At 38.9% G+C, this 12,818-nt stretch overlaps 1 protein-coding gene across 1 annotated transcript in view; it reads left to right on the top strand.

Moving 5' to 3' along the window:
• The window catches only part of LOC127629837 (cullin-3), a 28,271-nt gene extending 19,345 nt beyond the window's left edge, over positions 1-8,926 (top strand). Inside the window, exons 9-16 of the mRNA XM_052107107.1 lie at positions 346-516; positions 606-713; positions 2,268-2,392; positions 2,524-2,620; positions 2,720-2,851; positions 3,217-3,403; positions 4,706-4,851; positions 7,936-8,926. Of these exons, the coding sequence (XP_051963067.1) occupies positions 346-516; positions 606-713; positions 2,268-2,392; positions 2,524-2,620; positions 2,720-2,851; positions 3,217-3,403; positions 4,706-4,851; positions 7,936-8,067 (1,098 nt within the window). The 3' untranslated portion in view covers positions 8,068-8,926. The remainder of the gene's footprint in view (positions 1-345; positions 517-605; positions 714-2,267; positions 2,393-2,523; positions 2,621-2,719; positions 2,852-3,216; positions 3,404-4,705; positions 4,852-7,935) is intronic.
• The last annotated feature ends 3,892 nt before the right edge of the window (positions 8,927-12,818 follow it).

Below are 12,818 nucleotides of genomic sequence, written 5' to 3' on the forward strand. Positions count from 1 at the left end.
TGAATTAAAATGATTTTAAAAAAAATTTGGTTACCAGAAATCACGAATAACTTGTAAAGTTATGGAAATTCTTGGGTCGAACAAAACGGAAACCATAAAGGACAAAATGCTAAAATAATTATGATTAAAATGAAAATTATTCCAGATTTAATTGTAATCTCTGTATGTTTGAAATGGTAAGATCTAAAGTTAAATGTATCGTTGTTTGTCAGTATTTAATTCAGGACTATGTCTATGTATTCAGTTGTTAATATTAGGTTCATGCATGTTCTTGAAAAATAAATGCTAGAAATACACATTTTAAACAGACCGCTTTTTTTTTGCTTGCTATTTGCTCTCTTTTAGCTGACAGAGCAGGAAGTGGAGTCTATATTAGACAAGGCCATGGTACTGTTCAGGTTTATGCAGGAGAAGGATGTTTTTGAACGCTACTACAAACAGCATCTGGCAAGAAGACTCCTGACCAACAAGAGCGTCTCTGATGACTCTGAGAAAAACATGATCTCAAAGCTGAAGGTGAGATTAGCTGCGTTACTAACATCAGCTGCTGTACAGAGTGGTGCTGTTTGTTTGTTTCATTTGGTTTTGTGTTTCTCGATCTACAGACGGAGTGTGGCTGTCAGTTCACATCTAAACTGGAAGGCATGTTCAGGGACATGAGCATCTCAAACACAACCATGGATGAGTTCCGCCAGCACCTCACGTCAACAGGGGTGAGATATATTGAGTAGGGTTTTCTGTTATAAGTACAATGATTTAGCTGATTCAATGGTTTGTTTGCGTTAGCAATCAAATAAGTTCTAAGAAGTCCCTGTGTGGCATTTCGTATGTGATTATTTTAAACTCCTTTTACTGAGGATGTATTGGCTGCCAATATTTATCGGCCAATTATTGACCAAATTAAAATCATCGGCATATTGGTTGTGACATGAAAATGGTGATGTGAAAAGCAGATGGTTTATTTATAATTTATTAGTAATATACTTTGTAAAAACTCCAGAATACATGTCAAATTTAATTGGTTTTCTTTCTCTTTCTTACGTTAATGTGGAAAAAATGCCATAAACATGTGACAGTTGTGATAGCGGCTCATACCTAAATGCCACATGATGAGGGAAACCATCCACAATGCTTTGAACCAGCAGACTTTGACTTCCGAGGAATTAATGCTGCATGATAGATTGAATTAAGATTGAAATGGCAATATGGCCTAGCACGATTACTACATTTATAATCTGCATTCAGCGCTGTGTGAGCAAGCAGCGCCCTCTAGTGGTATGGATGTCATTATCCCTAATACTGCTATAATACAGAATTTAAAACCGGGCTTTGCTCGTGCTTGTGTAGCATCTCTGGTGCGTTGCATCATAAACATAAAATGTTTAGTTCACTGTTTCAAGTTCAATATAGTTTAATACTCAATCTTTAAACACATCTTGAGATCCCTTAGTTTGTATTTGAGCTCCTTCAAGTGTTTTGAACATGTATATCTGGTCTACATGAATACAATCAGAGACAGTTGGTACTGATTCATGCTTGAGAATCAAATGTTTTGAAAATCTTTCTTTATATTTACGAAGCAGTCCGGTGTAAAATGAATTGCACAAACATACACACATTTCTGTGTGTTTTGGGGCACATTTCCTTCAAAAACCACTGCGTCTTCTGTGGCTCTGATGCCGGGAGTACATGAAGACTCTTATGTTCACATTTACAGCTGACAACAGAAAGCTTATGACGTTTACAAAGCTGAGACATTCTTCTTCTCACTGTATCTGCTCCAGCACGGAAAAAAAGACTGCGTGTAGATCACTCAGGGGAGGATCATCTCTATGATAATAGGGTTGAGTCTGTCACGTTAGAGCAGAATTGAAAACCATTCATTTTGACACACTGTTTTTGATTAATAAAAATATACGGTGGTCTTTTAACATCGTAGGGTGGTTGCGTACACACTGCCGACTCACTACATGTACAAACCATGTAAAAGTGAATTTTGCATAATAGGTCCCCTTTAAAAAGTTTCTAATTCAGTTTTAATATGACCTTCAAATAACAAAAAGAAAAGAGTTGAAATCTGTTTTAGTAAAAATCAACCCATGGGACATAAGTGCCCGAAGTCGTAGAAATGCCCATATATTTAATAAACTCAAAAGGCTGGAAAAAATAGTTTTAGATATATCGCCCAACTTTAATACTGAGAACAATCTTCTCTCCATGGCATATTTAGGAATTAAACTAAGTGAACATGAATTTTCTCTTCTCAGGTATCTTTAGGTGGTGTTGACCTCACAGTGAGAGTCTTGACGACAGGATACTGGCCCACCCAGTCAGCCACTCCCAAATGTAACATCCCCAATTCACCAAGACATGCTTTCGAGGTCTTTAGAAGGTGTTTATTATTGTATATTGTAACGCTTTCATTTTGTTGGTAAAATCATTTGCTCAATCAATCCGTCTTTATTAAAGCATAGGTTGCTTCGGGGGGTTGTTTCACAGTGTCTCTTGGCTGTTGTATTGCAGGTTTTATTTGGCCAAGCACAGTGGCAGGCAGCTCACATTACAGCATCACATGGGTTCAGCAGACCTCAATGCCACCTTTCATGGGCCAATCAAAAAGGTACAAGCACCAGTAGCAAGCAATCATACACTGGCAAAAAAATGACCAGTCTTGTACAATTCTTACCTTCTCTGCTCATCCTTTTGTGTCTTCTTACAGGAGGATGGCTCAGATATGGTCGGTGGCGCTCAGGTCACAGGCTCAAATACTAGGAAACACATTTTGCAGGTTTCCACATTCCAGATGACAATCTTGATGCTCTTCAACAACAGAGAAAAATCCACATTTGAGGTACAGCACTCCATCGCATGTTATAAAGTCACATTTTAATCGATCATACTATCTTACAAACATACTGTGTCTGCAGTAGGGGTAGGAATCTTTAGGTGTCTCTCAATTTGATTTTGATTCAGGGAATTATAAAACCATTCTGATACTAGTTCATTATACCTGCCTATTCTGTTTCTTTTGTCCAATCAGTGCAGACATGTATTAGTTTGGCTTTTATGCAGCATCTTTACACATAAATTGGCAAGGATGAGCCCAAAATATTTTTTTAATCAATAATTTTTCCCGGCTCCTAGTATGCAGTACAGTTTCTGACTGAAATAATCCAATGCAATGGCACATGTCTCTTTTTTTTCCTCTGGTGACAGGAGATTCAGCAGGAGACAGATATCCCAGAGAGAGAGCTGGTGCGGGCGCTGCAGTCTCTGGCCTGTGGAAAGCCCACACAACGAGTCCTCACTAAAGAGCCCAAGTCTAAAGAGATCGAGAGTGGCCATGTGTTCACTGTCAATGACCAGTTCACCTCCAGACTGCACAGAGTCAAGATTCAAACAGGTGTCTCCACTTATTTGATGATTTAGAACCAAAGTCAAGTCAAGAAAGATGCCCGGCGATAATGAAAACCCATCAACATGCAATGTAGCTTTTGCAATCTTTGAAATACTGTATGTTGCGCTTGCAGTTATGAAGTAACAAAGCTGCCTTTTTAATCTCAGCTTTGCTTCTTTGTTTTGGCAATCATGAAAAGATATAAAAAATCTAAAGGTGGCTAGTTGGTCATTCCAGAGCTTTGAAGATTTTTCCTGTCTGAAATCCAAAAATTAGATATAGGAATTGCACTGAAGACCCACATGTGGTGCTTATTTGTAAAAAACTGTTTTATTTTGACTATTGTTTTTATGTGAGTAGATAAAGGTACATTTATAGTTTCAACATTATTTGTTCATTTAGTTTTGTTGGACAAGAAAATATAGCTGCATATTATGTGACCCACATTTGATTTTCGACCAATGGGTAAAATGTGCCCTTGGAACCAAACTGAGAGCCCCGTATTACTGGGATTTAATGGCCTTAAATATTAAGATACCAAAAGGAAGGGGGCCTGGGTAGCTCAGTGAGTAATGATGCTAACTACCACCCCTGGAGTTCACGAGTTCGAATCCAGGGTGTACTGAGTGACTCCAGTCAGGTCTCCTAAGCAACCAAATTGGCCCAGTTGCTACATGGGGTAACCTCCTCGTGGTCACTATAATGTGGTTCTAACTCTCGGTGGGGCGCGTGATGAGTTGTGCGTGGATGCCGCAGAGAATAGCGTGAAGCCTACGTCTCCGCGGTAACGCGCTCAACAACGCCACGTGATGCGCGGATTGACTGTCTCAGACGTGGAGGCAGCTGCGATTCGTCCTCCGCCACCTGGATTGAGGCGAGTCACTGGGCATTGGGAATTGGGCATTCCAAATTGGGGAGAAAAAGAGAGAAAATCAAAAGGAAAACTAGAATCTAAAATGATATTATGATATCTTTAAAACTTCTGGAGTGATAAGCACTCGCACACCATTGGCATTTAATGCCACAAGGGGTGCTGAAGTCAGCTGCTTTATGTAGATGTACCTATCTGTAAAATAAAATTTGATTCCACCTTTCTAAGGTTATTTTATTTATATATTAAAAAACAAATTATCATAGGGGTAAATTTAAAAAAAAATCCCCCTCTATACAAAATAATTGATTACTCTGTAAACATTGATTCATTGCATTTAATATTTAAACTTTCATCATTATTTGTTTATTTATTTTCATTACTATTTTGAATCTATTTAACTTTTATCATTCCACCTGTTTGTCTCATTCATGTAGTTGCAGCTAAGCAAGGAGAATCTGACCCAGAGAGGAAGGAGACGCGACAGAAGGTCGATGATGACAGGAAACACGAGATCGAGGCGGCCATCGTTCGCATCATGAAGTCCAGAAAGAAGATGCAACACAATGTTCTAGTAGCAGAGGTGTGGATACTACATATTGAGGCAGTATTCTGGGCATTTCTTTTTAAATGTTGATGATAATGATAATTAAAACAAGACACTAGTCTAAATTCATTTGTCATTTCCATGAAGCCATAATGAAATGGAGCATTTAAAGGAACATTCAGGATTTGTTCAGAGTCTTGAAAGTTGTGAAAATGCTTGTGTTGTTGACAGTTATAAAAGATCTAATATGATTTTGATTTTGAAATCGATATTATACAGTCGTTATGTTTGTGGTGTCTCGTAAGTGCTGGAGTGCACGTGCGCCGTTCCGCATCTTGTTTTGATGTTGCGTGTACACTGAAGTACTGCCCGTCTGCAGTGTGGTTGATAGGTGGCAAAAAAAATTACATGCATCTCCTGCTTCCATCAATATGCCAGTGTGCCATTTCAGTGACAGCTGGATGGAAGAGGAGACATAAAACATTACTATGCGGAGGAGCGATCAATGACAAGGGAATCTATCTAAAGCCCCATTCACACTGTCAGCGAATTTGTCACTGCAAGAGACAGGAGACCATTAATTTTCAATGAAAGCTGGCGACTTCCGGCAACACGAGTGACAGAAAATGTTGGTGACAGGATGTGGGCATGTCAAGCGACGAGACAAAGAGAAAGTTAAATTTGATGCAAATGCAGAGCGATATCGTGCAGCAACTGATTTCACATTTCTATATCTGTAACAACTTTCATGGATATAATAAAACATTGATGCGTGGAAAACCGTTTCAGAAACTGTCAACATTCTGAGTTTGATTGATACGTTGAAAGATCGATCTTTGTGTTGACATAATGCATTGAGTATTGATGTAGTTTAAAACATGTTAGAGCGACAGCAGTAGGAACGCCCACTAGTGACATGAAATACAGAGACTAGCGACATCTAGCAACAAAATTGCTGACAGTGTGCAAAGAAAAAAAGACCTCAATGGATGTTGGCACTTATCAGCACTAAGACATTCTGAAAGTATAAGATGAGACAAAGATTTAGTTAAAACTTGAATTTACTTGGGAATAATTCACAATCAATTATACAATAAGTAGGATCGCATGAATACTTCAGTAGGACAGAAAGTCAGCGCATGTGATCAATTAAATAATTAACAAAAAACATTCGAAATTGCGATATGGCCCAGTGCGAAAAGGGTGCAGTTCATTTCAATACATGTACTTAAAGTCTGGATGAACATGGTCCTAGCAGGAAATGACGACTGTTGTACTAAAATCAAATGAACATTCATCAGTTTGATAATTGCAGTCTCGTCTTATACTGGTGTAGGGGGAAACAATCCATTCACACTCATTTCTACTGCAGATGTGCATGTTTACAGATGAGATTCCACATGCATCTAATATCTTATATCTTAGCTTGTATTTTTCAAAGTAGTCTTCTTTTAGCCTTTATTCAAATATCTTAGGACCAAACACCCACACAATCTTTCTTTATCATAATAGCAACATTTCTGTCTGTAGTGAAATTTGACCTTGAAAAGTGCTTGAATTTCACTCTTAAAACGCTGTTTAAATCTTGAATCGTTTAAAGTCATCCAGGGCTCGACATGAAGCATTGTCATGTGCTTGTCCTCTGGACAAATAAATTGGTTATTCACTTGTCCGAGTAAAAAAGTAACTTGAGAAAAAAGGACATGTTAAAGTTTATGTTGTATATTTTTCTTAAACTAATAGTGTACCTATACAATCAACTGAATTCTCTGCGACAGAAATGTGAACTGCGCTGGGTAGGGGAGGAGGTTATTATCATATGATCATTATTTTATGTTACGTATGATAGTCAAATAAAGGAAAGCCTCCATCACCATCATTTACAGCAGGTGTGCTCATAGTTTTATTGAATGAGATCGACTTTTTCATCATGTTATTGCAGCAAGATCTACCGTGTACAATAAAGATGATACATTATCAGAATACCACAATTTCTGTCTGTAGTGAAATTTGACGATTCTCAAAACCACAAAAAATAATAACAATAACTAATATGATAATTATGAATGAATGGTTTCAAGTTCTTAATTATTCAAGACTCCTAAAGAAAATTCAGTGCATTTTTAACAGCAGTTTCAAGTATTCAAGGAAACATTCAGAATGAAATGCAACATAAAACTAATACATTCATCCTTTTTAAAGCTACTAAAGTTATTCAGTCAAGAGCAGTGAGTGTTTTCTGGTTCTTTGATTATTATAATGATACTCTAGACAGCAGCAGGTCTATTAGTTTACATTTATACTTACAAGTCCAACTTTTAAATACAAATCTGCTTTTTTCTCTGCTGTTTCTGTTCACTTTAGACGTCACTCTCTGTGTTTACATGAATATCTCACCAAGACGGGCATTTTGAAACGTATTTGACTGTTCAGGCATTAGCGCGAGCATTTTTAGAACGCGTGCATGTTCAGCACACACACACAAACACTCACACGCTGTTACTAGATCACTTGTGAAAAATACAATTACATGCACTGGATTAACAGCAGAATACGAATATGAACTTTCTAATAAGTATCACAAATATAGCAGTTTTTTTTGTTATTGACATTTTAATCAGTCTGTTTGTAATGATCGGGCAAGTCAAATTCTCTTTCACTTGCTCCTTCAAAAATCCAGTTATCCTGGACAAGCGTACATGTCGAGCCCTGTCATAGGTCAGTATGAAGTCAGTTTAGGGATGTGGTAGAAACACAGATCTAGGTGAAGTATTAGATTTACAGGTGAGATATTGGTCAGTTTAGCAGCACCCTGTTGTGTTAAAGAAATGAGAATATATTTAACCAAAAAGAAAAACTCTGTGGGCATTAAGTAGAGCTATGTAAAAATACTTTTCCTCCGTTTAATTGCAGTCTCCATTTGAACAGTTTGATTCTTAAATGCTGAGCAAACAGGCCTGCTGACACCTGTTGAATCGAATCAAGAGCTTGTAAATCAGAATCCGTATCGAATCAGGAAATCAGTGCTAATACACAGCTCTACCAATACGCTCAAAAGAGCATATGCAGCAGATGGTTGAACAAATTGTGATGTTTGCTCTATTTTTTTTTTATCCACAGGTCACTCAGCAGCTGAGGGCACGATTCCTTCCAAGTCCGGTGGTCATTAAAAAGCGTATTGAAGGACTTATCGAGAGAGAATACTTGGCAAGAACGCCAGAAGATCGCAAAGTGTACACATACGTAGCATGAACGAGGAGCGAAATGAAATCTGGCATGAAAGGAGCGAGTGAGAGTGCGGACTCGAACGTTGATTTGGGACATTGTCACACACCTGACCTAGGACGTTATTTTATTTCTTTACTTTTCTTTGTTTTCATTAGTACTGAAAAAAGCTGAGAAGCAATCCTCCACATACTAACAGACTTGTTTTAAATTGTTCTTAGCGATTCATGCAAGGCCTTCCGCTGGATCAGGTTCAACTCTGGACTTTCACAGATGTCCTCAGACTCTATGAGAGAATCGAGTTATTGTGTCCACCTAGAATCCCTGAAATAAATGAGAATATTCAAAGGAATTCACAGGAAAGGCGATTAGCCGGCATTGGATGAATGCTGAAGAATGTTCATATCATTATGAAAAACCTTCCCAGATTTGTTTATGTCTGTGTAAATGTGTTTGTGTCTGTGGCACCTTTGGGTGTACGGGTCGTCTGACAGGATTGGCGACCGGCCATCTGTGCTCGACCTGTAAGTTTGTCTAGTGGAGTTTGTATCTGGGCGGCAGTGAGCGATAGCGTTTGATTGAAAGCATGCTGTTATTAAAAAGGTGGTTTGGCTGTCTTTTTTCTTTTCTTTTTTTTTCTTCTAGTTTTGTTTTTTCATGTCTGACATGGCCAATTGTAAAGTTGACTTTAAGCGGTCCGTTGACTGCAGTTCAAACAGGAATGGGGACTGGGGGCAGTTTCTGTTTTTCAGCATTATGAGAGAACTTCTGAAGCATCATATTTCATTGTGTATAAATTGTAAAATAATTGTTATTGTACTCAATGCTGAAGTGAACTGTACAGGGCCTTGTTTTCATCATTAAATGTAGAAAAAGAAAGAAAAGGATCAGCCGTTTTGGCTCAGTCTGCCTGATTTGTTTTGACTTTCACAAGGGAACAGTTTATATGACGTGTCAAGACAGAGACAGCATTTTTCAAATTTTTTTTATAGGTATTATACAGTGAAAGTATTCAGACCCCTTCATTTTTTTGTCACATTTTTTTATGTTGCAGCCTTATGCTAAAATGCTTTAAATTATAAGTTTTTTTTCACATCAATCTACTCTCCATACCTCATAATGACAAAGCAAAAAACTGATTTTTGATAACTTTGCAAATTTATTAAAAAGAAAAAAACTGATTGACACTGATCAGCCACAAAATTCAAACCACTGACAGGTGAATAACATGTATTATCTCGTTACAGTGGCACATGTCAGGGGTGGGATATATTAGGCAGCAAGTAAACAGAATTGTATCTGTTGGAAGCAGGATAAATGGGCAAGTGTAAGGATCTGAGCGACTTTGACTAGGGCCAAATTGTGACGGCTAGACAACTGGGTAAGAGCATCTCCAAAACAGCAGGTCTTGTGGGGTGTTCCCAGTATGCATTGGTTAATACCTACCAAAAGTGGACAGGACAACCGGTGAACCGGTGACAGGGTCATGGGCGAGTCCAAGGCTTATTGATGCACGTAGGGAGCAAAGGCTAGCCCGTCTGGTCCGATCTCACAGAAGAGCTACTGCAGCACAAATTGCTGAAAAACGTAATGCTGGTCATGATAGAAAGGTGTCAGAACACAGTGCATCGCTGCTTGCTGCGTAGCCGCAGACCGGTCAGAGTGCTCATGCTGACCACTGTCCATGCCGAAAGCGCCTCTACAATAGGTACTTGAGCATCAGAACTGGACCATGGAACAATAGAAGTTGGCCTGGCCTGATAAATCATGTTTTCTTTTAGATCATATGGACGCCGGGTGCATGTGCATTGTTTACCTGGGGAAGAGATGGCAGGATGGACTATAGGAAGATGGTGGGTCACTGGAGGCAGAGTAATGCACTGGACAATGTTCTGATGGGAAAACTTGGGTCCTGGCATTTATGTGGATGTTACTTTGACATGCACCATCTACCTAAAAGATTGTTGCAGACCACATACTCCCCTTCATGGCAAAGGTATTCCCTGATGGCATTTCCCTCTTTTAGCAGGATAATAAACCTTTAGGTGTCTGAGAGGAAGAGCAGACGAGGATGAGGAGCCAATTTACTGTACGTACGATTTTCATGCACGGCAGCAAGTTTTTTTATTTTTTATTTTTTTTTTCCTTATCTCTCTGATTGCAATTTTTACAGTTCTCTGCAACAATCATGCCACCACTTTGTAGTTATCAACCAAATAACTTTTATTTGTTTACTTGTTAATTTATCTCTTCATCCAATATTGACAACATTCTATGCATTCATTATTATTAATATTAGCCTTAGGTTAAGAAAAATAAAGATTTATGTATACTGATTTTAAAAGAGCATAAAGTGTAGCTCTATAGCTGTTTAAATTGTATCTGGTGTAATTTCGCGTTTGTCCTGCAGGTGTCCACATAATGTCCTTACAGTGTTCTTAGTGCTGTACGAGTACTCCAGAGAACTCTTTAATCTATGAGCATTTTCAAATACTACTTAAGTTACGATGCTTTTGGGAAAAGAGGCCCTGGTTGTTCCAAACTTATTCCATTTAAGAATTATGGAGGTCACTGTGCTCTTGGGAACCTTCAATGCAGCCGACATTTTTCTTTGTAGCCTTCCCCAGATCTGTGCATCGACACAATCCTGTCTGAGCTCTGCAGGCAGTTCCTTTGACCTCAAGGCTTGGTTTTTTGCTCAGATATGCATTTTCAGCTGTGAGACCTTATATAGACAGATGTGCGCCTTTCCAAATCATGTCCAATCAATTGAATTTTCCACAGGTGGACTCAAAGATGATCCAGAGAAATCAGATGCATCCGAGCTAAATTTAAAGTGCCATAGCAAAGGGTCTGAACAGTTATGTCAATGTGATATTTCAGTTTTTTTCTTTTTAATACATTTGCAAAGTTATCAAAAATCAGTTTTTTGCTTTGACATTATGGGGTATAGAGTGTAGATTGATGTGAAAAAAGTAAAGCATTTTTCAATAAGGCTGCAACATAACAAAATGTGGTAAAAATGAAGTGGTCTGAATGCACTATACATGGCAATTTTATTATCTCATATTTCACTTTTCTTTTTTTCCCCCCAAACAATGGTCAGTGGTTTCAAAATCAGGGGCTAAAAAAGATCTGCTTCTCAGTCAACACCCAACAGCATCAATCTGTATTAATGCATCATAAGTAACAATAATTGAACTTTGAAGACCTTTTGAGAACTTTTTAACTTGATATATATATATATATATATATATATATATATATATATATATATATATATATATATATATATATATATATATATATATATAATGTTTATGTGTATGTAGTAATTATATACACCAATGAGCCAAACCATTATGACCACTCACAGGTGAATGGAATAACGATCATCTCCTAACAAGGCCACATATCAAGGTCTGGTTAGATAAGATTTTAAGCAAGCAATCAGTTCTTGTATATACGTGTTGAATATAAGCGTAAAGACCTGAGCGACTGACAAGGGCCAAATTGTTATGGTCAGACGACTGGGTCAGGAATGTCAAGGTTTGTGGGGTGCTCCTGGTCAGCAGTGGTGAGTAGCTACCGACAGTGGTCCGATGAGGGAGAAACCGGCAACAGGGTGTTGGGCACCCAAGGCTCATCGATGCACAAGGGCAACAAAGACTATCTTGTCTAATCTGATCCGACAGAAGGTCTACTGTGGCACAAGTCACAGAAAATTGTAATGATGCTTACAGAAGGAATGCGTCACAACACACGGTGCATCGCACCCTGATGCGTATGGGGCTGTGTAGCTGCAGACTGGTCAGAGTGTCCACCGTCGAAAGCACCTACAACAAGTGTCGAAACTGGACCTTTTAGTAGTGGAAGAAGGTCCGATGAGTCCCATTTTCTTTTACATCACATGGACGGCCGTGTACGTGTGCCCCGTTTACCAGGGGAAGTGATGGCACCAGGATGAACTTTGGGAAGATGACAAGCCGGTGCAGGCAGTGTGATGCTCTGGGCAATGTTCTGCTGGGAAACTCTGGATCTGGCCATTCATGTGGACATCAATTTAACACGCGCCACCTACCTAAACACCGCTGCAGACCAGGTACACCCCTTCATGACAGTGGTATACCCTGATGGCAGTGGCCTCATTCAGTAGGATAATGCTCCTGTCACACTGCACACATTGTTCAGGAATGGATTTAGGAACAAGATGAAGAGTTCAAGGTGTTCCCCTGGCCTCCAAATTCCCCAGATCTCAATCCGATTGAGCATCTGTGGGATGTGCTGGACCAGCAAGTCAGATCCATGAAGGCTCCACCTCGCAACTTACAGGACTTGAAGGATCTGCTGCTATTGTCGTGGAGCCAGATAACGCAGGACATCTTCAGGGGTCATTTAGAGTCCATGCCTTGACAGATCATCATGGTTTTGGTGGCACACGGAAGACCAATAGCATAGGCAGGTGGTCATAATGTTTTGGCTCATCAGTGCACATTAATTGAGAGAAAAAAGGTTCATGCTCATGAAGGACAGACTGTGGAGAACATACAGAGATGATTGAGTTTATTATAGAGCTGGGGGGAAACAAGCCAGTTTACTTTTGCTTAAATTAAATGTATTTTTACTCTTCATTTTAGAAGAACATAAACAAGGAGAAACACATTTGATATTTAGTTAAATGGGTCGTTTTGGTCCAGTCAGCGACACACTACTTCAAAGGGGGCTCAAAATGACAGACACCGTCCTTTACGTGTCCCCTGAATAATGCTTTGTGAGAT

This window comes from Xyrauchen texanus, chromosome 36, assembly GCF_025860055.1.
Source record: "Xyrauchen texanus isolate HMW12.3.18 chromosome 36, RBS_HiC_50CHRs, whole genome shotgun sequence".
NCBI classification, from domain to species: domain Eukaryota; kingdom Metazoa; phylum Chordata; class Actinopteri; order Cypriniformes; family Catostomidae; genus Xyrauchen; species Xyrauchen texanus.